Source organism: Tachysurus fulvidraco, chromosome 6 (genome assembly GCF_022655615.1).
Source record: "Tachysurus fulvidraco isolate hzauxx_2018 chromosome 6, HZAU_PFXX_2.0, whole genome shotgun sequence".
In the NCBI taxonomy this organism is placed as follows: Eukaryota; Metazoa; Chordata; class Actinopteri; order Siluriformes; family Bagridae; genus Tachysurus; species Tachysurus fulvidraco.
In genome coordinates, this window is record NC_062523.1 from 24,262,688 (window position 1) to 24,289,893 (window position 27,206).

General features: G+C 38.0%; 3 protein-coding genes across 4 annotated transcripts in view; 1 reads left to right on the top strand and 2 right to left on the bottom strand.

Annotated features, from left to right (window-relative positions):
* mid1ip1a (MID1 interacting protein 1a) overlaps positions 1–1,051 on the bottom strand; it is a 1,212-nt gene extending 161 nt beyond the window's left edge. Inside the window, exon 1 of the mRNA XM_027143548.2 lies at positions 1–1,051. This exon is cut by the window's left edge and continues 161 nt beyond it. Coding sequence (XP_026999349.1) covers positions 386–802 — 417 coding nt within the window. The 5' untranslated portion in view covers positions 803–1,051 and the 3' untranslated portion in view covers positions 1–385.
* A 5,701-nt stretch (positions 1,052–6,752) lies between these two features.
* On the bottom strand, positions 6,753–19,342 carry otc (ornithine transcarbamylase). 2 transcript variants are annotated; one of them, XM_047815226.1, is made up of 10 exons: positions 19,194–19,342; positions 9,630–9,768; positions 9,457–9,538; positions 9,172–9,259; positions 8,892–9,045; positions 8,659–8,781; positions 8,481–8,534; positions 8,027–8,176; positions 7,346–7,483; positions 6,753–7,226 (listed from the first exon to the last, which is right to left on the bottom strand). In XM_047815226.1, the coding sequence occupies exons 1-10, from the start codon at positions 19,202–19,204 to the stop codon at positions 7,167–7,169; spliced, it is 999 nt and encodes a 332-aa protein (XP_047671182.1). In that variant the 5' UTR covers positions 19,205–19,342; the 3' UTR covers positions 6,753–7,166. The 2 variants fall into 2 exon arrangements, with proteins under 2 accessions (XP_047671182.1, XP_026999443.1); XM_027143642.2 differs by lacking the exon at positions 19,194–19,342 and adding an exon at positions 9,876–10,317.
* srpx (sushi-repeat containing protein X-linked) lies at positions 15,495–26,112 on the top strand. Its single transcript, XM_027143641.2, has 10 exons — positions 15,495–15,633; positions 20,120–20,167; positions 20,530–20,721; positions 20,839–21,015; positions 21,119–21,245; positions 21,907–22,028; positions 22,301–22,480; positions 24,193–24,326; positions 24,433–24,554; positions 25,836–26,112. The coding sequence occupies exons 1-10, from the start codon at positions 15,567–15,569 to the stop codon at positions 26,011–26,013; spliced, it is 1,347 nt and encodes a 448-aa protein (XP_026999442.2). The 5' UTR covers positions 15,495–15,566; the 3' UTR covers positions 26,014–26,112.
* The last annotated feature ends 1,094 nt before the right edge of the window (positions 26,113–27,206 follow it).

Genomic DNA, 27,206 nt, shown 5'->3' on the forward strand with positions numbered 1-27,206 from the left:
CATTGACTTACAGGTAGTTTCAAATCATTTTCCTTTCAGTGAAACTACCTTTGAATAGGTTACACAATAAAAATAAATACATTCAACAATTAAAACTTTCTGTAGAGTTGAAGGGTTGATGCAAGAGAGAGATTGCATCACAAGACCAGTTAGTCCTCTGCCCACTCTCTCTATGCATTACAATATAACACGGTTCCCAAATACAGTGTATCTCAGGTATACAAGGTATACTAGTATTATTTGAGGAACTAAGATTTGTGCAAACAGGTAGGTGGCTTAACACTCGACATCAGCATTGGTCAACACCGAACATGACTTTAGTCCCAAAAGGAAATACTTTCAGTACCCCGGCATGAGGGTTTGAGCCTTCGCCAGTCTTTCTGTCTCATTGTCCCCATCCAGCTATGCCGATCTCTTCCTTGTAGCGGTCGGTGAGCTCGTTGGCGTGGCTGGTGAGTTTGGACAGTACACCGTACAGCCCCTTCAGATGGAAACGCAGCAGACTCTCCAACTCTGCAGGCTCGGCTGCTTTCTCCACAGGTCTCTGCGGGTCCTCGCCTCGCAGCACGGCTCCCCACTCGATCTCATTGCGAATGTTTTTTAGCTGGGTGTAGTAGGTGTACATGTCAGCCTCTGCGGCACGCAGGTAATCTCCAGCCTCACCGATGCTCGCATGCGGCACGTCACGCAGCAGACTCGGCACCATCACCGTCTCGTCCATGTTGTTCACGGCGCCGATAAAGCGGTTCATAGCCGTGAACAGAGAATTCTTCTGGCTCTGAAGCTCAGTCATGCGCATCATGTTTAAAAATCTCCTTGGGTAAAGCAAAATTCAAATAAATATATAAATAAAGAACCAAAACGGCCTACGTAGGTTCACAGTCTATCTTCTTTGAGGTTGAATTTCTATCTTGACCTGCTCTCCACCTGATGCTTATATAGTGAGGACATGGGCTCACAAACCGGTTAATCCGGATTACACCGAGAGAATAACTGGATTCCTGCTGCTACAAACCCAACACCAGACTACTGAACAAGGCTTGTTGAAACTATAACTCATTGTGAAATGTTTTTTTTTTCTAATCACTTCAGATGGCTCTTTAACCATTTATATATGACATACAGTGACTTTGATTTATGGCATTATAAAAAAAAACGCAATGTTGTTCTCTCCAACAACATAGGCTACTATTATATTCTAGGCTGATGTTAATTATCTAGGAGTCTTATTGTGTTTTGTGTGTGTTTTTTTTTAAATAAAATCAATTAATTTTTAACAAGTTAATTTGTTGTAGGACTTAAAATTATATGATATGATTATATAATTAATTAACTGTAACGACGAAGACAAGAAAAAAAATTATGAATATTAATACACTGACCTGTGGTGTGACCTATTAAACCTATCAAAAACCTTGGTCTTGAGTAAAGGGCGGGACATAATACTTTCTTCTCCAATCACATGCAAGTATTTGTGAACTGGAGTAAACTCACGACTACTGCTCCTTTTCAGTTGATACATAATGAAAGGGTGCTTTTTTTAATTAAAGGTTAAAGTTTTAATTTGCATTACATAATCATTTTTGCACAGCTAGAGAGCCTTAGCTAAAGTAAAGTCAAGTCAAGTCACCTTTATTGTCACATCACCACGGCACATGTGCCTTGGTGAGTGAAATTCTTGGGAGCGAGCTCCAGACATTGCAGAACCATTTACATACAGTAGTAGAAACATAAATAGAACAGTTTACAAATATGCAAATGTGGAAAATGTGGATCCAATGCTTAGACTTTTAATCGTGCGCACATAAAATTAAGGTTTGGAAATTAAAATTTCAATTTCTCATTTAGTTATTTTATGCAACTTCATTGCAAAGAATTACCCACAGCAAATTTCATTTTTCAACATGTGATGAACATATATGGTCATTTGAATAAAGTTTTGGACCCATGCTTTTGTCCCTAGTGCCAGATTCCATGTCTGGGGATTGGGTCGCCGAGGCCCCCGCCTTCGACTGCCACCCAATCCACATTGCACCGGCCCCTTACGGTTTCTCCTGCAGGTGGTGGGCACACAGGAGATCAGCCCCACGTCGCTCTTTCGGGCCTGCCTGGGAACGCCTCGGTATTCCCCCGGAAGAGCTGGAGGAAGTGTCTGGGGAGAGGGAAGTCTGGGCATCCATGCTTAGACTGCTGCCCCCGCGACCCAGCCCCGGATAAGCGGTAGAAGATGGATGGATGGATGGATGGATGGATGGATGGATGGATGGATGGATGGATCCATGCTTTTGTGGTTCTGTTGTTTATATGCGACATTCCTCTGATTTGACTTATCATCAGACCGATTTGTAAAGTTTTGATAGAATTTTTCGAGTGCTTTGAGTAAGGATCAACCACCCTCAACACACACACACACACACACACACACACACACACACACACACACACACACACACACACACACATTCACAATGGCAGAGGCTGCTTTAAATGTAAACAGTGATGACTGATATATTCACTAGTTATAGGGTTTTCAGTCAAAACAGACATTAAACACACAATGAACCAGTGTCTCAATTGAGATGCTTCTGGCATTATGAGAATGTCTCACTGGGCAAAAACCTGCTCCACTACTTTAGCCATGTATGGCTCTTTCTGTACCACTCCCTTCCGATAGTTCTCTCTTGCTCACTTCCTTTCACACAGAAGTGTAGCTAATATCTATAGTTCATGTTGAACAAACCTTTTGTCAAGGTCAAAGAAAAAAAGAAAAATAAAAGGTGAACAGCAACAGACAAAGAATTTGAGCTTATTGCCTTGTTATAGTCTGTAAAAATCTTGTAATATCTTATAGTTATCATTTAAGAATTTAAAACAATTTATATTACATTAGTTAATATAATAATTCATTATAGTTAAGTTAACAATACATATTAGTTAATTACATTTTACTAAAGCATTATTTTTTTCTAAAAGCATTAAACTGAGCAAGAAATAAGAGTGTTGTTTAAGGGCGTAATCGTCAGCAACATAATCCTGAGAATTATTCAGTAGCACTGGAAGTAACTGACTAAAAGTAAAATTATTATTTCTTACTGAACTTAATTCTAAGTTTCTATGTCAATGTCAACAAAGGGAAGGATAAAAATGTGCATACACAATAAAGGAAAATAGATCGGAGAACAGTGCAGTGAAACAGTGAAAGTGCGCACGATGACTGCAAAATGCCCAGACTGGAGTATCTGCAGTTTCTGTCAGATATCCAATCAGATAACAGAACAGAGTTAGTCTGTCTTATACAAGTAGAATATATATGGAAGACACTTCCACACATATATGGAAGATTCTGCTGTAGGTGAATAATCATAGACTTCATGGTTTCATGTAGCTGCCACCATCAGATAAAAAAAAATACTTAAAGAAAAAAAGTCCTGCCTTCCTCATTTAAAAAATAGCAAATATCTGCTTTTATGTCCCTTTATCGGTGGCACTTGCAAGCAAAAAATCCTGCATGGTGTCCAATTTTAAACACTTTTCATGACAATTAAACATTTGTCTGAGTGATAGTTAGGTTTTTCTGACCCAGGATGTAAAACAATATAAATATGCAGCCTTCAGTGCTTTGTAAGGGCTATTACAGTAGGACATTGTTAAGCCATTGTGTTTCAATAAGGAGTTTTGTGGAAACCATCTTGTCTGACCAACCCTAATGGGTGTTGGTAGGTTTGAGGTAATGGGGTGTAAAGCTGTCACATCAGTACCTCCCAACTCCTAATGTTAGGACAAGATATACTGGCTATAGAACTAACTGCCTTTTTTCATATACATTAGCTAACTAGTTTTGTTGTTAATGTCAAAGGAACAAATGATTCCTGCCAAACAGCAGGGCAGATTATGCTTTTATAAAATTCCAGTCACACATTCCGATGAGATCAGAATTCAAACTCATGATCTCTTATGTTTAATTATCAGGTTAATATGAAGAAAGTAAGACAATGACCTGTCTAAACCAGTCCTACATTGATCAACTTTTTGTCCTGCAGCACACCACACACTGTAGGACATTGTACAGTAGCTTGATTATGTTATGTAAACTTTTTTAAAGAGGAGAAGATAGAGAAGTTTAAAAACTTTCCATTTCCAACCAATAATCCATTGTGTTGACTACTTGTGAGCTGAGGCAAAGCTTAGTTTTACTGTAAGTTGAGTTTGCTCACTTTTTTAAGGCAGCAGGTGAACTTTCAGTTATGTTTTTAATTTTAACCATGTTGTAATGTTTTATAGTGCAGCAATAATTACTTACGCATATTTCTGCTTTACAAAACGGTGCTTCTCCCTGATTGAGTTCCAGGTAGCCATGGAAACCTTTCTTCTTTTTATTCTTCTCATTTTCCCATTCCCATGTCAATCCATGAGAGCATCACCAGCACGTTACAACCCTCAGCAGCCTGAGCAAAGCCAACCCCAAACCCTCGCCCCTCGACACGCACCCACAACATAAAGTTATACATAAGCATAAATATTTTGAGCCCAAAATGCTATTATGGAATTATGAAGCTTGCAAATAGATCATTATAAAATTTGCTAATTTTATTTTATGTTAGCTGGTCATTTGATACTATTCATTCATTTTCTACTGCTTATCTGAACTTCTCGGGTCACGGGGAGCCTGTGCCTATCTCAGGCATCATCGGGCATCAAGGCAGGATACACCCTGGGTGGAGTGCCAACCCATCGCAGGACACACACACACACACTCTCATTCACTCACGTAATCACACACTACGGACAATTTTCCAGAGATGCCAATCAACCTACCATGTATGTCTTTGGACCGGGGAGGAAACCGGAGTACCCGGAGGAAACCCCCGAGACACGTGGAGAACATGCAAACTCCACAAACACAAGGCGGAGGCAGGAATCGAACCCCCAACCCTGGAGGTGTGACTGCAAACGTGCTACCCACTAAGCCACCGTGCCCTCCATTTGATACTAGTAAAATAATATATAATAAATAATATTATTATTAAATATAATAAAAATAATAATACAAACTATAGCTCTTCTAGTGGCATGACTAAAGAATACTAGTTCCTATAGGTAAGCAGCTGTTCTTCTTGGAATCCTGTACAGCCTCCAGGGTTGGTAAGATTCCACAGGATACATTCTTGTGCATGTGCACAAGTGTGTGTGTGTGTGTGTGTGTACAAGTATACCGAAACTTCAGCCAGACATAAAAGTTGCATGTGATAAAATTTGCAATTGAACTTGTTGTAAACACATGCACATGGAGGTATCCTGTCCATTCTTGCTGGCCATTGTGATTAAAAGAAATGAAACAGAACTTTTTTTATATAGAGAAAAAGGATTTACAAGAATTCAGTTTGCATTGTGTTACATATCAGAGCTGTCCTGTCATTCCTGTTTAGAGAGAGACACCATGCTTCCTGATTGACATTAGCACGAGTGAGTAAGACAGAGCATAATGCTAAATAAGTGCTTTCATTTCATTCTGCCAGAAGGTTAGTGCACAGAAACATATATTTGTATAGTCATAAACACTCAGAAGATGAGTTAGGGGCAAAACTTTTGGGTGGCTATTCTGAAATTGACACCCAGTTTGGCCAAAGAAATAATTAGTACAGTACTTTATAATCAATGGAATTTTACAAAAAGTTTATTGCAGTCAGATGGCCAGAGTCATAATAATCGGTCTATATTTGGAAGATAGGTACTTATGTTCCCTCATCATTCCATTAAAAAGTTACCACAGATGCTTCTCTCACTTGCTGGTATGCAGTATGTTTATACAAAGGCAAAAGTGGCTTATGGAGCTCAAATGTGTCAACAGAACACATAAGCCTGGGAGTGTGATATCCAGAAGTGGTGTCCCAGATCAGGGATAACTTTGGCAGTGCACAGTTAGACCTTTCTGCTGATGTTATACCCTTTATTTTGCTTTTTATGAGACCACTTTGCAGACTTATCCCTGAGCTGTCATGATCTGTTGTCCCAAATGGCAGCTTAGGTTTGGCACCCTGCCAGGTTATCTGAACCATACCTGGGTTTGACTGAGTGTTAAGTGAAGTGCAGGTTGAGGACTGACACCCAGCACTCTAGAGGACACCTTAAAATCATCTGTATCCGGTGCACTGCATAGTTCCTACAGTACTAGACTTGCTGCAGAGACTGTTAAAAAAAAAGAAAGTCCGTCCCCCCCGCCAGATGCATTTGGCTGCAGTTGACATGAATAAGCTTGTGTTGTGTGTATTGGTGGCCAGATGACTCCTGAGTGACCTTGTAGTTGCACCCAGAGTTTTTGCCTTATGTCGACTTTGCAGCATTCCGGGTAAAGTTTCCTGCTGAGAGATCATGATGCATAAAATATTCATTCAATCTTAATTCTGCCACCATCTCATCACTATCTTGAAGAGGACACTGGGGCAAAAGGTTATGAAGAGGGCCTTGGTCAAATTATATATGGGACCCACTATCATTGCTAGAGCCAGGCCTGATTATACTATAAATATACTAAGCAAGAGCTGCAAGGGTCTTTTAATGCAAAAATAATGAATCACTTATTACTAAATAAATATTCATAATTTAAACACAAACATTTTACCATAAACCCTTTTTCAAGTATATATATATATATATATATATATATATATATATATATATATATATATATATATATATATATAAAAACACTAAAATGAATATGGAGTGTAAAAAGTAACACAAGTACAAAAAAATAAGCAAACGTGATATAATTTAATTTGCCCAGTTTTTATACATGCTGATATTGCCCCCTGTAGGTTACAGAGTGAATTAATCCACAAGCAGCTTCCCAGGTTTAACCTGCCACACAGTGGAGCTGTTCTTTCTTTCAACTTTAAATCCATAAAACCAGTAAGTAAAATTAAACAAACTGATGAAATAGTCTAAACATTGAAGTGAAAGAGACATGGCTATTCTTTATAGACTGTGAGATGTGAATAAGCATCCCAGGTGTATTAATGACTCGTACTTTGTATTTGTGGGATAGCCTTCTGCTCTGACGATGACCTTGAACAGAATAAGGTGACTACTCGAGATAAACTAATGAAGAAAGATTGACTTATTGAAAGACTTGTGTGTTACATGCTCTGGAGTTCAGTTGTGAAACATTACAGTTTCAGTTTAGGGATCTGAGGACTGTAGTCAGTCAGGATACATACAATCAACCCCTATAGAGAACGACAAGAATTATGCATTAATACAATAAACATATTTATATGTGCTTATGTCCAAATTCACACATAATACCACACACCAAAGAACCCACATAACCCATATAACATATTACCATAATGGTCCATTTGCGGTTTTCAGCTTCAGGAAACACCAGTGAGCGTGGTGAGTAGAAAACCTCATCGTCCACTTCTTCTGACTTTCGTGGTAGACAGTGCAAGAAAGTCCAGTCTGGCGCTGCAACACTTCCTGTCTGAGAATTAGATCAGATCGCAGAATAGACTCAATCAGTTTGTAATTCCAACTCCTAATGTTTTTCCTGATGAATAAAATTAGATGTTTCAGAAAGGGCAACTAATGAAGAATAATCAATAACAATAATAAAAATGTCTATTTTGCCTGGAAGTTTATTCATGAGCATACAGTGTGAGACGGAGGGTAATAAAAACAACCGAAAGCTGACAGTTCAAGAATTGCACAGACTGCAGAGGTGCCATCATCTGCAGTTTAGCCATAGCATCAATAATTTATTAAGTAATATGGAAGACACATAAAAAACTGCTTGTCTGCCAAAAGAAGGAGTCAGAACATAAGTTAGTAAATTTTGCCTGGCACAAAATCCAATTAGCTCAAGGTGAAAGCACAGGATGTGAAAGATACACATACATTTTCTCCAAAGCGCCTAGTGCTAGTCTGTGCAACTAAGGAACTTATTTGGAGAAATTGAAAAAAAAAACTAATGAAAAAGTGGTCTGTTCTTTATCATATGCAAAAGAGCTTATAAGGACTCATTTACCTGCATGGTGATCTGGTAGCCATGGAAATCATTTAGCCTCTTCTTCTTTTCATCTTCCTGGCCCATGCTAATCCATGTGTCTGTCACCAGCACATTGCTGCCCCGAGCTGCCTCTATTGGCTCTGTAAACAGGTGCAACTCTGTCCCAAACTACAGAATGCACACAGATATATTGACAGGTATTATTTACAAATCCATGATCATGACTTGTTATAACCAGAGGATGATTCCCACCTCCCAAATATTTCCAGACTACACAGTTAAGTAGCTGCAGTTTTAGCTGTGAGAGTTTAGAGTCAGAATTCATCATTTTTTTTGATTAAACAGTAAAGTAAGAATAGCTCCTTGGGGTATGATTTGTATGGATTTTGTTTAACAGAAACAGGGATTTGTAAATGTGAAATTTTGTGTCAGTGCAATAAAAAAATTGAGTTAACCCAAGCACTTCCATCACCTCTTTAGAAAGACGCATTGCCTCCCTAGTGACATTATCATCTGGCTCATAACCCTGCGAATGAGAACAAACACCGGATAAATTCTTTAATTACTTTCTGCTACAAGATGTAGCACATACATACAAAATATAAACATTTTGAGAGTCATGGACACTCAGAAATTGAGTTGGGTCAAACCTTTGGGGTGGCTATTCTCAGATTGACACCCAATTTGGCCAATGACATCATGAAGGAATGGAGGACATTGTTACCATCACCTATCCATGACACTGTCAGGCCCTTCAAGGACCCGTAATGCTCCTACAACAAGACAGAGCAAAGGATAAGGAGACCATCAATGCCAGCTAAACATCTGTGTGAGTTTGTGTGTGTGTGTGTGTGTGTGTGTGTGTGTGTGTGTGTGTGTGTACCTGCAGTGTGAGTAGATCAGCTAGTATCTGTATAGGATGGTAAAGATCAGAGAGGCCGTTTATGATCGGTACTGATGCTTCCTTATCCAACTGCTGCAAAGTTGAGTGACTGTACACCCGGGCTAACACAATATCAGTCATGCTGGAGAGCACTCTGCAACACACATGCAAGGCTGATTTTTACTACAGTGTGCATAAAGGTGAAATATGCATCAGTTTAATCTGAGGATGTGTATGTACATGTCACCAATATTAATATGTACATAAATTTGAGTTTAACCTGGCTGTGTCTTTTATGCTCTCATTTACACCCAGGTGAATATCCTGAGGGGTGAGGAAACATGGATGTCCACCCAACAGAGCAAACCCTGGACACACACACACACACACACAAACACACATGCTGTCTACGTGGCATTTTTGTCCTTTGCTTACATTCATTCACTATTCATTAGTATTCAGTGTGCTCATTGACCATGTTGCTTGATCCTCACCCACATTTCTCTTGCCTGAAACTCATACACACTTTACTAACTTTCATACACACTCATTCTCTCTGTCGCACCTGTTTCAGTCGATATGCGGGTCCTTGTGCTTCTCTTCTCAAATATCATGGCAATAGATTTGCCTTGAAGGATTGGAAGATACTAAAAATAAACAAAAACCTTATCCTCATCCAAGAACATCAAATGTACTAAATGATCATGAAAAGTCAAGGAATTTTGCATATATTTATACCTGTCCTTCATGCTTGATACGATGCTTCAGGTCTGCAGACACCCTCAGGATGTGTCTGATCTCATCTGGGTTGAAGTCTTTAAGCGTCAGAAAACTGCACCCCTTCAGCTCCACAGATCCTAAGCATGTTCTCCCCAATCTAGTGTCATAAAACACAATAGATATAATTCCCAGCTATACTGTCTACACACTACAATCTACCAGATATCCTTAAGGTATATAAACACACATTTTATAAACACTTACCTAAAATTCCTTGCCTGTTTCGACTGAAGTGTTTTAAAACTGCGCATAAATGTATACCTTAGAGCAAACATTGTGTTGGGGATTTGTGTTATAGCACCGAATAGAATTAAGCTGAAACTTTCTAACTCGAACCCTCGTGCGCTTTCATCAGCCGAGGGCTGATCCTACATATAAGGTACGCCCAGAATGAGCATGTAAACCCAGCCCACCTGTACACGTGGTTGACATTTAACTGTTTAACTGCACCCGTGTATACTGTACTTTCCAAATGGCTTGTGATTTTTGATAGTGGTTCAAGAAAAGTGGTAGTGGTTCATTATTATTTTGTTTGTCTAGACCAGGGGTCGGCAACCCGCGGAGCCGCAAGTGCCTCTTTACATCCCTCTGCTACGGCTCCCTGTAGATTTGGAAAATAAATATTTAATTTAAATATATCTTATTTTAGTTAGTTAGTTTTGTCGCTCAAAATATGCGTCATAACTGCCGACTCGCGAAATCCGACACAGAAGCAGACGCAGTTTTGGTTTGGTTTGTAGGGCTGTCAAGTGTCACGCATTTGGGTCTTTTCTCACGCTCTCCCGCCACACATCGTATTTCTCACGCAGAAAAACTTTTGGGCTATTTATCATATATTTAATAAGCCGCAGCGCCCAAAATGTATCAGTCCGCACCGCTGTCTCTATGGAACCGAGCAGGAATCAAGCGCGTCTCCTCTGGTTCTTAGTCGAGCCTGACACTTATCAGCCAATCAAAAAAAGGCTACGCAATAGCCAATCAGAAAATAGCACTATCTGGGGAAAGCTTTAACGCAACAACCAATGAAAAAAAAAGGGGGGGGGGGCTCTCAATTAGACATTGTACATTTAAAGTAACCTTCAACCCAGTGTGGACACTTTGTTTGCTTGCAGAAATAAAGTGTCGTTTACTCGTTAGCAGTTCATTGATTTCATAAATGAACACACTGCAGTTTTTCTATCCTTTCCATAAAGGTAAAAAAAACGATATATGCAGCGTTATCTTCATTTTAGATGTCAAAAGGGATTTGTGGCTCCTTGTGTTTTTTTTTTTGTTTGTTTTTTTGTTTTGTTTTTTTGAGGGAAACGGGTCCGAATGGTGTTTAAGGTTGGTCTAGACACTGGAATTAAATGACATATTGGAACAATGAGAATAAGTTGAATTAATTTTAAGCTATGTTCACACAGGCAGATATATTATTCGACTACTGGTTAGAAGAAGAGGAAGAAGAAGGTGAAGATGAAGAAGAAGCCTTTATTATTGGCACACATACATAACAGCACAGTGGAATATTTTTCCAAAGCTTCTGAGGTACTTCAGAGGGTTAAGGGCCTTTTTGTTATTTTTAAATTCTCGTTACTTTAAATTTTTATTTTTTTTTATCAATCACACTTCTGTTAGAGGAATTATCATTTTATACGGGAGGGGATTTTAATCATTGTTTGACTATAGCTGGAGGAGGTTTGTTCCTTGCTATAAGCTCATAGATGAAACCGAGAAGAGTTTGATAAGTGCATCCATGTTTTTTTTAAACCAGTCTCAGTGGTAGTAGGCCGATCCTGAAACATCAACAGACTGAAGAAGCATTTGAATGGCTTCAATAGAAAGAAATGTCAAGCTCTATTGTAAAGGAGAAATGTACAAGTCATGCTAGCAATGAGTACAGATATAAGCAGAGAATGATAGATCAGGTTGATCCGACGTACACCAATATTTTGTGTTTGTGTAATGGTATTAGAGTTCTCTAGTTAAGATAAGATAAGATATACCTTTATTCGTCCCACAATGGGGAAATTTCTCAATTTAGGGAAATTTGGGGAAAGTTTCTCTAGTTAGATGACAAGACCTTGATATGGTTATCTCCAGGTACAGATATATATATCCTCAGTTTTCCTAGGTTACCTGGGATGTCTACCAGACATGCTAAAATTTATACAAGAATGTCTGAGGAATGGAAAGAGAAAATTAATTGTCTAATTATCTAGTATGTACACAGCATCTATTTTTTTGCCTGTTTTTTCTGGCTCCGTGCTGCAAATAATTGAAGCAGTACATGTCATTACCAGTGAGGAAGATTTTTCCTTTCATCTTTTTTTGCTTCTCATCACCCTGGGCAACAAATGCAAATTAGCATCCCCACATATTGGTTTAAATAAAGATGCACAACACTGTACCAATTAGCATCAGGGAACAGGAAAAGAGAAAGAGGAAAGCAACAAGGCAGGAGGTCACGGTGTAGTGACCGGTATAAGGTAAAAGGCATACAGGACTGGAAAGAGATCAGAGGAAGAAGTTATGAAGAAATATAATTAGTTGGACTGAGAAAATGATTATTCTTTACTAAGCAAGTGGGAGAGGAAGACCTGAACAAACTGAAAAAAATTAGAGGCACTAGAGCTAGAGTAAATGGGAGAGAAATGAGAGGAGGGAAGTAAAACGTTGAACGATGAAGCTAAGGATGACAGAAGATAAAAGAAAAAAAAGAAAAGAAAAGTATATCACCATAAGATGGCGAGTGTTAGCTGCAAGGCACAGAAGATGGAATGTTTTTAAAGAAATAAAAAAGGGCAGTGATTCAGAGAAACGTGGGATAGAATTGACGAAAAGGAGAAGACATACTTTAAAATAAATAAATCAATAAATAATAATAATAATAATAATAAAACTGATGAAAGTGAAGAAAAAGAAAGACAATGAAAAATCAGTAAGAGTAAAAAAAAAAAGAAAGATCATAAACATAAAGCTGTTTCCTTGAACACTCAGTTCTGGGAAAATATTATACCACAGTATCTAGACCATAAAAGACCTTATGAACAAAGAAACTACTGGAAAATTCATGCCTGGTGAACACATTTTATGCTTGTGCAAATTTTCCTACACATCATTTACAGTCTTGAATCCCATACTACAAAAAGTGAGTTGTTCCACAATACGCTACTGTCCCTCAAAGATTTGCTCTTTTAACAGTTTCTATTTATACCTGCTTCCTTACTGTGCAAAATAAATTATGAACATTCCATATCTTAAATATGATTATAAACATGAATATAGAATACTGTTTTGTTCCCTGGAAGCCAAACACTGTCGTGTATTCATACTAAAATCACAAATGTATATAAAAGATGAATAGAAGAGAGACTGGATGTTTCTTTATAAATGTCATTATTCACTGTCTGTCAAGATATGAGCAAATAGATGTGTGGACTGTGTGGACTGCACTGATCTGCACCAAATACACCCTCATCCAATATACTGTACATCCATGTCTACAGCATCACCAGTATATCAAACTACATGCTGTTTTGCACGTCACATTTCAATACCTCATCAAACTGCTGCTATTACATCAAGTGTCAATATGTTTAAATAGAACCCTCACACTTTTTGCAATAGGTTGCACAGATGCACTTTATGTGGCAAGGACAACTTACTTTAGTCTTTAGCTCTGTGTTGTTCTATGTAGCACCATGTTCCTGGAGAAACGTTGTCTCACTATGTTCACTATGGACTGCATCAGCTATGCTGGAAATGACAATAATGGCTTCTTGACTCTCTTGACTCTTGACTTAATCCTCCAGAACTAGGATTATGAAATACTGCTAATTCAATTTAGCAAATGTGCAGAAATGTCTGCAGTGTTCACATTTATGGTGTTTATTTTATTTACACTGAACAATACAGAAAATGACAGAAATTCCCTGTGTTATTGTTCAGAAGGCTTGTTCTCACAACACTGTTATTACCACATACCACAGCTGCTTTTCTGATTACTGTTATTAAATGTGAACTAGAGTAAAGGATGAGAGATAGAGGTGAACTGCTTTTGAATAGTCATCTTTTGGCATTAACAATACATGCAAACTTGATTCTACTGAATGTCCTAGAAAACCCATACAGCTTATTAAATGTGGCTCTCAAACACTGAACTGACTTAAAATGTATTTTGCTGCAATGAAAATGAAAATTATATTTTATAAAACATTTATTTGAATATTAAGAATATTACACATTACGAGATAATGTACTATATACTTTATGCACAATGTACTTTATATTCTAAACTATGTACACAGGTCAGCGCTATATTGTGTATTTGTCTTGTTGTGTATGTATAGTATAGTCTGTTTGTCACAAACTGTTGCACATATTGCACTGTATGTGGCTAGGACTTAAGTCCTTAGCTCTGTGTTAATTTATGTAGCTTTATGTCATTTTATGAAGCACCATGTTCCTGAAAAATATCTCATTTCACTGTGTACAACGTCAGATATATATAGTCAATAAAAGCAAAAAAGGAAAGCAATAAAATGACAATAAAAGCTTCTTGACTTGACTTGATTTTACTTCATTTGATAATGATGAAACATTATTGAATTATATGAATTTCTAAAAAACGATCAATATTCATTATTAAATAAATATTAAATCAATTTACTGTATTTATTTTCAGCTTATATTACATTTTGCAGTACTAGAATGAATAAACGTTACTAATAAATTAATGTGAAAATAAAATAAATCATAAATTGGCCTAAAGTCATTTTATTTTTGAACAAATATAAACCTTGGGCACATTAGGCAAATATATGCATGATAATATTTATTTAGTGAAGCCAAAGTTACACTGTATGTTAAAAGTGATATTAACAGCTCTTAAGTTGGACCTTTTTAACTATACAATTAGGTCAATACCTACCAATAATAACTTTAAATAACATGGCAAACAGAGACATCTCTTGCATCCTTAATACATACACTCACCTGCACAACTGATCATTCATCAGCCAACCATGTGGCAGCAGCAGAATACAAAATATGCAGATACAGGTCAGGAAGCTAATGTTCACGTCAAACATCAGACACAGACAAATACGTGATCACTCTAACAGTGACATGGATATTGGTACCAAATTAGCTGGTTTGTGTTTTTGCTGATCTCCTGTGCTGATTTCACACAAATTCGTCTCTATAATTTACACAAAAACACTAAGCAGTTCTGTGGATGGAAACACCTTGTTGATATCATTGGAAAGCTGACAGGAAGTCTGATTAAACAATCACACTTTACAACTGTGATGAGCAGAAAAGCATCTCAAAATTTACAAATGATTGAACCTATAGGTGGATGAACTACACCAGCAGAAGACCTCTTTGAGTTCCATGCTTTTATAATTGAGCAATTGAATGAGTCTACAATGCAAACAGACTCTGGACAGTTAAAGACTGATAAAAGTGCAGCTGATTTTGCTTTATGATCGATGGTCTAGTTTGAATCTGCTGTATCTGCCTGTTTGTTTGTTTGTTTGTTTGTTTGTTTGTTTGTTTTTATCTCACCTGGTTGGCTAATTAGATAAATGCATGAAGGTGCAGCTGTGTTCCTAATAAAGTGGCTAGTGAGTGTAAATAAATACAATATAGGATATTAATTCTTTCGAGTGTAACTGAAACGTTGGTTACTGATAGCCATATTGGACTAATAATAATAATGAGGAGGAGAACTAGGGACCCTTTCCCTATATGACAGAGCACTGAGGTTCCTATGAGGGTTTATATGATTTAGAGCTACAGGATGAGGAGCTCGTGTTTCGCACAGGAGGCGGCGCTCGATGGGAGGAAGAGGAGGAGGAGGAGGAGGAATGCAACGGATTCTGAAGCAGCTCCTGCACAATTTTAAACATGGACAACTGGCTGAGTCTGTGTGTGCTGGTGGGACTTCGGGTCGCTTGCTGCCTCGCGTATGACGGTAAGAGACGGCAGGCTCCCTCGTGCCCTGTGCGCAAGTTTGGGGTTTATAGCACGCGAATATGCAGCGTTCAAGAGTTCTGAGAATTCTGCTGTTGTATGAGAATACGAGGAATGCATATAATCCTCGAGGTCTGCCGTGTGTGGTCTGAGGTTGAATGTGTTATGAGTGTGTTTACGTGGACGGTTTTTGTTGGTAGAGGTGGGGTGTGAGTGTGTGGGTTGGTGGGTAGGTGGGTGGGGGTGGGTTTCAGGGCAAACACTGCCAACTATTAGTGTCAATGAGGCTGAAACACTGTACCCATTCATCCAACTGTTCCCAAGTGTAATCCAGCAGCTCTGATGTCTGTTCACTGACTTTACTTCACTTTCACCAAATAAATTAATGAAAAGACAAACAGAACAATTGGCATGTGGCACGTTCCCTCATATGTGATCTTAGTGATCATCTGTTGTCCAATCATCTGTTGTCCAAACCAGGGTTTAAACTCAGATTTTTAGGAGATGGAGAGGTTTACTGCTTTCATGGGTACCGACAGCTTGAGCCCAGTGCAACACAAATAGTACGCAAAATTATACGTCTTTTCATCACTGATGTGCTCAAAAGACTTTTTCAATTGGTGCTTCTGTCATGAGGGCAGAAAGAGCAGACTTTAAGTTTTCATTCTTACTTGTTGGTTAGTTTTTGGCATTAAAATGATTTGTTCTGGAAGAGGTGTACATATACAACGTGTACGTATTCCACGCAACCTAGCAACCTGTAACTAGCAACTAACTAATGTAACTAGCAACCTGTCAAATATACAATGCTGCCGCAATCATTTTTTTTAATCTTACCATAATCCAACCATTAATTGTGGTAAATGTATTTAAATTTAAGACTAAAATGAAGCATTTTTTTTCCAAGTTTCCATTTTTACCAAGTTGACCAAATGATCACATGAAAGCCTTTTCCAGGGAAGCAAGTCAAGTCAAGTCAAGAAGCTTTTATTGTCATTTTAAACATATATAGGTGTTGCAGTACACAGTGAAAGAGACATTTCTCCAGGACCATGGTGCTACATAAAACACAGACAGAGCTAAGGACTTAAGTAAGTTAGTCCTAGAAACATAAAGTGCATCTGTACAACCTTGTGTAAACAGTACAGGACAAAAGACCAAAAAGACAGCGCAGGACAAAAGACAGTGCAAACAAAAACAGCGCCAACTACTACAGCGCCAACCAGTTTAAATACTGTATGTTCAAACAATATTAATTGTGCAGAAATACTGGAATGAACACATTACTATTATAGCACCATAGTATTATAATTGTTAGTATTATAAGCAGTGTATATCATTATTATTATAATTATTATAAGTAGTAGTAGTTAAGGTACAAGAACATTACACACTGTTCTCATTTACATTTCAGTTATACAAAGAGACTCAACTTGTCTGCATCCACCTTCACATTTAGCTCAGGTCTAAGTGCATCTTGAAGCATTGGTTCAAAAAGGCTTAATCAAAATACCAAATAAGAACTTGCATGAGAAAAATCCTGAAGATCATGTTGCAATCCCCCTCAGAATTCGCCGGGAGAAGTAAGTACACATGCATGATGCATATAAAAGTGAATCATTTACAGTCTGACTCAAGTCATTACTGGTATGCAGTGCTCCTGAAGGATTTAGTGGAAAATCTTTGTAAGTATGTGAACCATTCATGAGGCCACATTAGCCATAGTAGTGAGTTCATGTATTGCACAGTAAGTGTTTGTGTGTCTTGCAGATGTGTAAGTGTGGCATGTTACACAGGCGGGTTGTGTGTCAGTCTCTGAGTGTAAAAGTAATAGGTCAAACTGTTTAGTATGTATGGTAGATCTCACACAGGTTGCAACATGAAGCTACGTTCCAGGACTCGGATTTGCATTGATAGAATAAACACAACCTGCCAAATCCCTAGTTCTGACATTTCTGAGTGTTTTAAGGTCTATTTTACCATATGTACATATACTGCAGTACCATGTTTGTACCATATGTATAACAATACTGCAAATGTATCAATATTATGTCCTGATGTGTCTCCAAAATCCACCGACAGCTTAAATAAACATTATTGATGGATTCTATTCTCGCATTTTATGACCCCGAAAGCTTTGAAATGAAGCAACAGTAAAGTGTGTGTAAGTGCTTTTAGCTGTAACAGCATTCTGTAAGGCTGTGTAGTTCTCTGTCACATCAAAGAGATGGCAAGAGAAGCAAAATGTACACTGATCCAGCAAAGCCTGCTGCGAGTGGAAAACTTGTCTCTGTAAGAGAGTAGAGTTGCACAACATTTTGCTGAGCTCAACAGATGCACCCATCTGCCAAGAGGACCATGGAGCACTCAAGCATATACACACACACACACACACACACACACACACACACACACACACACACACACACACACACACACACACACACACACACACACAGATTAGACTACAAAAATATTTTTCAAGAATCCTGGGATATTAATCTGAAGGTAGAAACTTGCAAAAAGAGGATTTCCAAGAAAAGTGTGTGTGTGTGTGTGTGTGTGTGTGTGTGTGTGTGTGTGTGTGTGTGTGTGTGTGTGTGTGTGTGTGTGCGCGCGCACGTGTGTGTTTGAGGATCTAAGTGCTGCTTAGGCTCATGAACTGCTATTTCTACCTACTGATATTATTCTGTACATATAAAGTAAAGAGATGAGCTATGTTTAACTGTGGTCGGCAGGAAGAGCTATGTATGGGGTAATGGCTAGTAGTTTAGTTTAAACTTAAAGGTTCACTTCAGTCAGGATAACATGTTTTTAGTTTACAGTAAGTATGCACCACTGATCTAAATGGAATAAACCACAGAAACCTGTTTCTATTGGAGTGCAGTTGTGTTTATCCCGAGCTATGTAAATGGAAGAGAAAATTACATGTTGACTGTAATAGAGAAGGGGTGGCATGGTGGTGCAGTGGTTGGCATCGCTGCCTCACATCTCCAAGGTATTAAGTTTGATCCTGAACTGATGTCCCATCCAGGGTGTAGAGTATGAGCTGCATGACAAAGACTAAAGGCTAAAATGATAAGTGCTACAGAAAATGGTTGGATGGAGATAATTTGGCATTTTTACCACTGTTCCCAGTTTGTAACCGTCATAGTTATAACGTCTTCAGGACGAAAAAAAAATTTAGCAGTTTTTTGGTACAATGACAAACTGCATTATCTCTTATCATTAACTTTAGGCTAGTGAGGTATTGACTGTTTTGGATGTAACGAATGTTGCAGAACATTAAACATTACTAAAAATGGATAACATATGTACTGTTATGTTTCAGTTAAATAAAAACAGGTTGCATTACATCACCCTGTTGTTAATCATTTTAATATAATTTAACATGCCTTTGTGGCTTATTCCTTACCTGTATAAAAGTATCCACCTTTAAAACTAAATAATGCATCTTTGCCATTTCATTAGTAATGTTTAGTAATAATTAATTAATCTAATTAATTATAATTAGTAATAATTGTGCACCTACCAAAGTTGCTGAAGAATTGGTATTATTACCTGTAGAGCATTAGAGCATCTCACTCCTCACCCACAGCAGCTTAAAACTTGATCTAATGTTCAAATACAAGTGGTTAACAATTATCCAGGGAGTATCTCAGCTATTACAATGTATTGAGAACAGTAAGAACAGTGTGTACTGTCCTTGTCCGTTCAGCACTGCTACCTCCAACATCTGCAATTCACCATATTTCCTGTAGGAGTCGTTGTTGCCTTCCAGAAACTTGCAATGATCCTATTCTGAAAAACAAACGAGAGAGAACCTGCCAATCAGTCAGTGACTTTTGTCCAATTTTTTTCGATAGATTGTATTTTGCCTTAAAGCTCAAATTAGCCTGATGTTCTCGGGTAGCTTCCACATTTTTAATATACACTCAGTGTTTATGGGTCTGATACACCTACTGTGTTATTTGTATTGTAAACAATTTGATCATATCAAGTTACACAGAAGAACTTTACAAATATTTACATAAGATTTTTCTCATTTAAATGAGAATATATTCTTATTTACCAGCAGTATAAACTGAACGTATAGTTACGTGTTTATAATTTGTGCATACAGTATATCCTTTTTTCGGATAGTAAATTATATTCAATGTCCTTCTCCCAATTTGCAGCTGATAGAATTTTTTGGAATTATATTTTAGAGGTACGGAGAAGGAAGAATGCAGTTTGAAGAAAATATATGCAAAAACAATGGAGTCAACATTGTTTATTAGCAGAACGCACATGCATGTTTTACACTAAACATTGCATTGCTGGATGAAGTTCTCAAGCCACTCGGAGCAAATACTGGTTTGTGTTTTAAAGAAATTGCCAACATTGCGGGAATCAGAGATTCATCTAGCATGCGGGTCTTTGTAATCTCTGTGATTCCCTGGCAATTCAGACTGTCCTTGGCTCTCTTTTGCCGTCTTGTTTTCCAGGGTCGGGCTACTGGCCTTACACTGACGATGAGGATGTAAGAAACACAGGTAAACACACACACATACACACACACCACACACACGTATACCTTTAGCAGGCTTTCTGGTTGCATCACGCTGTCTGTGATTGGTATTTTTAGTCGTGTCTTCATCGCAGTTTTTTTATTAGCTCTTTTTTCTGATTCCTCTGGCCTTCTCTTTGGCTAAACTTGCTCCTCTGTTCTTCTTCACCTTCATCACTCAATACTACTTTTTGCTTTTATATCCATGGCTACTCTGAAGGCACTCTGTGAGTTCAGGTAAGTATGATTTTGGGTTCTGTTTAGAGATGACCATAAACTTGTGGTTGTTGTAACATAGTTGTGTGACCTTTTTTGTGTGTGGGTACAAAAATTATCTGTCTTGTGTAGGTGTGCCATGGTGTGCTCCAGTCAAAGTAAAAAATGGACAAGTAAGCTGCCAAACACCACGTGGTGAACATTATAAGAATGTTTTGGGAACTCGCTGTAAGATCCACTGCAAGAGAGGCTATGAGCTTCATGGCAGCAGTGAGATACTCTGCATGGTCACTAAACAGTGGTCAGGAAAATATGCCTGCAGAGGTCAGATTCACACAGATGCATACATGATATTTATGTACAACGTTCAACAGACAGCAGAATATCGAACATTTACCATTAACATACTCTTACATCAGCACTTGCTTAACTTTTTTGCAGAGGTCCGCTGCCCACCACTGGCCATGCCATCTAACGGTGGGTTTAAGTGTTCAGATGGTTTCTACTACAACTCCAACTGCCAGTACTTCTGTTCACCAGGATACACACAACGTGGAGACCGCAGGGTCACTTGCCAAAGCAGCAAGTCCTGGAGCGGTGGCCAGAGTCTGTGTCTGGGTGTGTAAAATGATCATGACCCAAAATCAAACTCAAACAATCTATATACTTTGGGAACTGAAGCTACGATTGCCATTAGTTGCTAAGGTGCTTGTTTTCACAGATCTGGATCCACCGGTCATTAAGTGTCCAAATGTGAAAGAGAAGACAGCTGAGCCAGGAAAAGTGACTGCAAAAGTCACCTGGGATACACCGGAAGGTGTAGACACAGCAGATGGCATACTCACAGAGTTAGTTTTTCTCTCTCTCTCACACACACACACACACACATACACACACACACACACACACACACACACACACACACACACACACACACACACACACACACACACACACACACGATTCATATGATATAATTATATTCCTGTACCAAAGGTGAAGCCAGCCACCTGAACTTTTCACACTGCTGCTCATGTATCAGTAATGAACCATAGGCACTGTATCACACTTGACCTATGCCCTCTTTCATGCCCACTTTCATGCAATCTCACCGACTCCCACAATTGGCTAATGATGCTTTGATTTCTTTTCTCTTTTGGACTCTTTGGCATCAGTGGGATTTAAACCTCTGATTATGATAAACCTTTCTTCTGCTCCTTAGCTTTGTCTGTCACTGCCTTGTATTCTTGTGGTTTATCTACCTACACATGTATCCATGCCACAACAGTATCCCTGTCGTTAGATCTCTTGTGCATTATATTACAATCCACAGCTATATATCAAAATGGTTTAAATCTTTTCGGATCATGTGTGATTAAGTACAAAGCCATACACAAGTAATAACAGGCTGCACTGTATCCTGAAGATATGCTGAGAAGTATGTGCTTATTTACAGCTCTTGTAGTTCAATAACGTCCATTGTAACCATAAACATTCTGTGCTTTACAGTGTAATACTAAAGGGGAAGCCTCCAGGAACATACTTTACAGAGGGAAACCATAAACAATCATACACTGTAATGGACCGGGCTGGAAACAAAGCTACCTGTAAATTCAACATCAGAGTAAAAGGTGAATAATACATTAACATGGCACTTCTGGGGTTAACGGTTCGATTCCATGTGCTTCAGGGGGTTTCCTCCAGGTATTCCAGTTTCCTTTCCCAGTTCAAAGACATGTTTTGTAGGCTGAAATATCAAAATTGTTCATAATGTGTGATTGTGCTCTGCGATATACTAGCACCATTTCCATTGTACAATGATCTATCTTAACTCCATTTGATATTACGATTTGTTATTAGCACCCAGTCCTTGAAATTTCTCTTCATGTTTCTCTCATTGCAGTGCGCCGCTGCACTCCCCTCTCAATGCCTGAAAATGGATGGATGAAGTGTGACAGTGCAGGTGATAATTATGGTGCAACATGTGATTTCCGCTGCCTGGGAGGTTACGAGCTGAGAGGCAGTGCTGCCCGAGTTTGCCAATTTAACATGGAATGGTCTGGTATGGAAACCAGCTGTGCAGGTATGTAGAGCAAGTCATGTATAATTCATGTATAACCTTTTTAATACGACCGTCAGTCATCTATATTGACTTGATGATAAACAGATGACAGAAAGGCTTCAGTGACTCAGATAATCACTCTGTATACGTGTGGTGAGAAGAAAACCTAATAGAAATTCACCAAAACTGGACAGTTGTGGACTGGAAAGTCGTATCCTATTCGGACACGTCTGGATTTCTGCTCAGGCACACAGACGTTATAGGGTCAGGATTTAGCACCAACAGCATGAAACCCTGAAGCCAAACTGCCTTTTGTACACGGCCCACTGCCTTTTGTACACTGGTGGAGGTGGTGAAATGGTGGCATCTTAGCACACTTTGGGACTGTTAATACTGTTTCTGACAGAAACGTACCCTGAAAAGTACAGTAGCAATGAATAAGCATAAAACGTTGGTGTTAAGTGGAACTGTAGAAGTTTACAGTTTACAGTAATAAGCGATGCAGCCAGCTTGATTGACTCATGGTTTTATACCAGCATAGATGAAGTGTTTCCCAGAAAACTTACATGTTCTAAAATGATTTATTTTCAACATGCTATATATGGTGCAAGTCATGCCTGTGATACCATTTTGGCAGAAAACCAAAAATGTAACATATAACTTATGCTGAAAGTCACTTACTGAATTGCAATAAAATATGTCTTGCTGTTACATACAGTACCTATCCCATCAGTTGTGGAAATAAAGATCTAATTTGAAATAAACCTCCTCGTTCTTTCTCTTCAACCACTTTTTACTGTACCCTTTCGATTTTATATCATGTTTATCAGCTTTATTCTGCTAGCTTAAGGTGCTAATATGTAAAGGTTTACCGTTCTCTGCAACTAATGCTGTCTAGAGGGTAGATTTACACTTCACTGATTTGCTGAAGGCCCAAATGAGGATGAGGTTCCCTTCTGAGGCTGATTCCTCTCAAGGTTTCTTCCTCATATCATCTCAGAGAGTTTTTCCTTGCCGCCGTCACCTACGGCTTGCTCAATAGGGATAGGGATAGATACTGTATACAGTATAGTATTATAAATTTTAAGTTGATCTTTTTTAAATTCATTTTAATCTTTAATTGTATATATTTATTTATTTATATTTATCCTTATTTTTTCTTCTTCTTATTATTATTATTCTGTATATATTATATCTTCTGTATATATTATATCTACATCTGTAAAGCTGCTTTGAGACAATGGGAAATTGTTAAAAGTGCTGTAGAAATGAATTGAATACCTTTAAAATTCCACCCAAATTATTTGCCAGTATTGTCCTCCATAAAACACTCACCCACATGTACAAAACTCCTTAGGATTGCTTTGTCTACTTTTCTGCTTGTCGTAGTTAACTCAGTGAAGGAGGACATTTTAATAAAAAACCCTAACAATTGGAAGCTGCTACATTTTCCATAGAGAAGATTACTAGATCAACTTTTGGTGTTAAAATGTCTAGATAACTTTATAGATAGAACATGTGTTACTGTAAGACACTTACCAGAAAATGGAGATCCTGAGATTTCCATTCATGACAGAAGACTCAGTATGTTCACAATTTATCCAGTGAGCTCCATAATACTGAATGACATATTAATAGAGGATAGTAAAATTACACATTGACACAAAACAACACAATGGCAATACAGACTGCATTGTTCAGTTACCATATTCCTTCCTTGTTATTAATTCCAGCCATGAATATTAATGTCGGGGTTCGATCTGCTGTCCAACTCCTGGACCAGTTCTATGAGAAACGTCGTCTGCTTATAATCTCCACCCCCACAGCGGCCAACCATTACTACAGATTCCAAATGACTAATTTACAGGTAATAGATCTTTCTTGTCTTATCTGCATTGTGTCTTTATTGATTCATGAATTATGCTATTTTTTAATAATATTCGTGAGATGTTCTGTGTGAATATGCATTTCAGCAAGCACAATGCGGCTTGGACTTAAGACACGTGACTGTGATTGAAATAGTAGGAAGGTATCCAGCTCAAATAGGACGCATTAGATACCACATTATTCCTCCAGGACTGGCCATACAGCTCAGGTATAGTCTAACTTCAATTCAATTCAATTCAAGTTTATTTGTATAGCGCTTTTTACAATAGACATTGTCTCAAAGCAGCTTTACAGAACATAAACATAAAGCAGAAGGTAAACATAATTAATGATAAAGGAAATAACGAATAATAAAAGAAATAAGAATTAACAGAATAAAAATTCTAGATTATTATTAGATGTATATACTAACCTCATAGTAAATATCTGAATATGTCCATACACAGAAGCAGGTTTGGTCTCATCTGAGAGAAGGGCTTTTTGCAGGAATAGGTTATTTTCATATACAGTTGCTTCTGAACTTTGGTTCAGTTGTGCAACTTGATATAGTATGCGATTTTTAGATGCAATGTAGACGTTTAGGTTCAAACAAATATGTATTTTTCTTTGGTAACACTCTACTGGTGATGAACAGCAGTCTTTGAATGCATGCCATTTCATTGTACAGGAATAACTTCAAATGAGGAGTTGTATTTGTATAAGATCTTTACTCATACTTTGTTGTTATATACATCAGTAAGGGCTTCAGTCTCCTCCTATCACATTACATGGCATGTAGTACATAGAGCTTATAACTTCTATACCTGATGTGGTTTGCACCACAGATGGAAGAAAGAGGAGCATAAATTGAATTTATGGACTGCTCCCAGGCTAAAAACAGCTTTTGCCTTTCATCAAATGTTCCTGAGCTGGAAAAAAATCTAAGTGTGAAAACAGCCTCGAACTCATTTGTGTAGTAGCAGCTCATTTGCCACTGGTACACGCTTTCTTGCAAATGAGGTTTCCAGATATTCAAACTTAATTATACAGAAGTTCCGGTTCATTAGTTTGATTGGACAAGAAGCATTTCAAGAATACTAATATTTTGTGCAGCAGCACTGGTGAATTTCACTGTTTGCGACACTCCACTGAACAATCTTTGACTTAGTAGTCGGTAAAATGGTGAACGACTTTTGATTTATTCATTGATAGACATTAAAATATGAGGTAAAATAGACCTTTTGTATGTCTGTCTGGATAAGGGCAACAGCCAAATGCCCAATAATGAGTAAATGTACTGTTTAAGTTCTCGTTTACTGAACTGTTATCACATTTGCATTATCCTAGCTTTATAAGCATAGATGTGATTTGGCAGCAGATACTCTAATGTAATATTTCTTAATATAATTATAAGTCCATCTTTTCCTAGACTTAGAATTCAGTACTGTCTTCACAGTATTTAGAGCCCACACATGAGCAGTGTGTGTATGTGTGTGTGTGTGTTGTACAGAATGCTGCTGCAGCTGTCTCAGAATTCATTTAGTCTGGTGCTGCTGGACAAACAGGGAGTGGACAAACAGCGCTACACATACCCAGTCACAGCAGCAGAGATCTTCACTATTATTGACACCTTCCCCCTGCGCACTGAAGAGGACCTTCTGCAAAAAGAAGCAGGTCATGGCTGCTAGATAACTAAACAGTCTACACACACACACACACACACACACACACACACACACACACACACACACACACACACACACACACAAAACACACACACACACACACACACACACACACACACACACACACACACACACACACACACACACACACACACACACACACACACACACACACAGAGCCATAAATGCATGAGTGAGTATTTTATATACAAATTTGTGATTTGTATCTAATATTGTTTGTGTCATTCTATATGTCATTGTGTCTATTAATATTATTCTGTATTAATATATAGTTTGACCTCATTCACTCCAATTCAACTTGCTTTTAAGAAATAAATATGCACACTTTAATGTCTCTGAAATGTCAAATTTCAATGTGATTTCTGTACGGAAATATGTGCTTTTATTTATAGAGTCCCTGCTCTAAACAGCTCTTGCAGATTGCACATTATGCACTGAGCTGCATATTTCTGCTGGGCTCTTCATAGAAGTAATAAATAAAATAATTTAAAAAATATTAACATGCAAATGTACATGTGTACTCGTTGCATGTGTTTTATTGTTCTCAAATGATTACTCTCCAATGTTATTAAAAGAAAATCTACCTGAACAAATCATGTCATGGGATGAGACCGTTGTATGTGCAATTCCCAGAACAAACCAGCTAATGTGGCACCAACAACCATGTCACAGTTAGAAGATTTCATGTATTCTGCACAGTTACCACATAATAAACTGCATAAATGAGCAGGGGCATGAGCGTTCTTAGTAAATCGAAATGCTGCTCAAGAGCCTAGAAGTACTCGCAGTGTGTCCGGCTTGATAAATGATGCTTATAGCATAATGTGTTTTGCTGCATCTGGTTCATGGGTTAAATACACTTACAAAAAAAAAAAAAAAGGAAGTAAGCAAACAAAAATAAAGTTGTTATCTTTTGTGAACTGAAATGTCTTTCTTTTCCATCAGTCTTAGGTTCGTCAGTGCTTTCCAGTCTTTCCAGGCCGTAGTGATAGAGTTTTTGTATACCTCATCCAACTTCACATCTAAATCTGCAAATAAAAACAGACCATTCGGGTACAGATAGATACAGATAGAGTCGATGGCACTATATTACATTCCTTCTACATTATTTGGCAGACACCCTTATCCAAATAAGCCAACATTTTAATCTCATTTTATACAACTGAGCGTTAAGG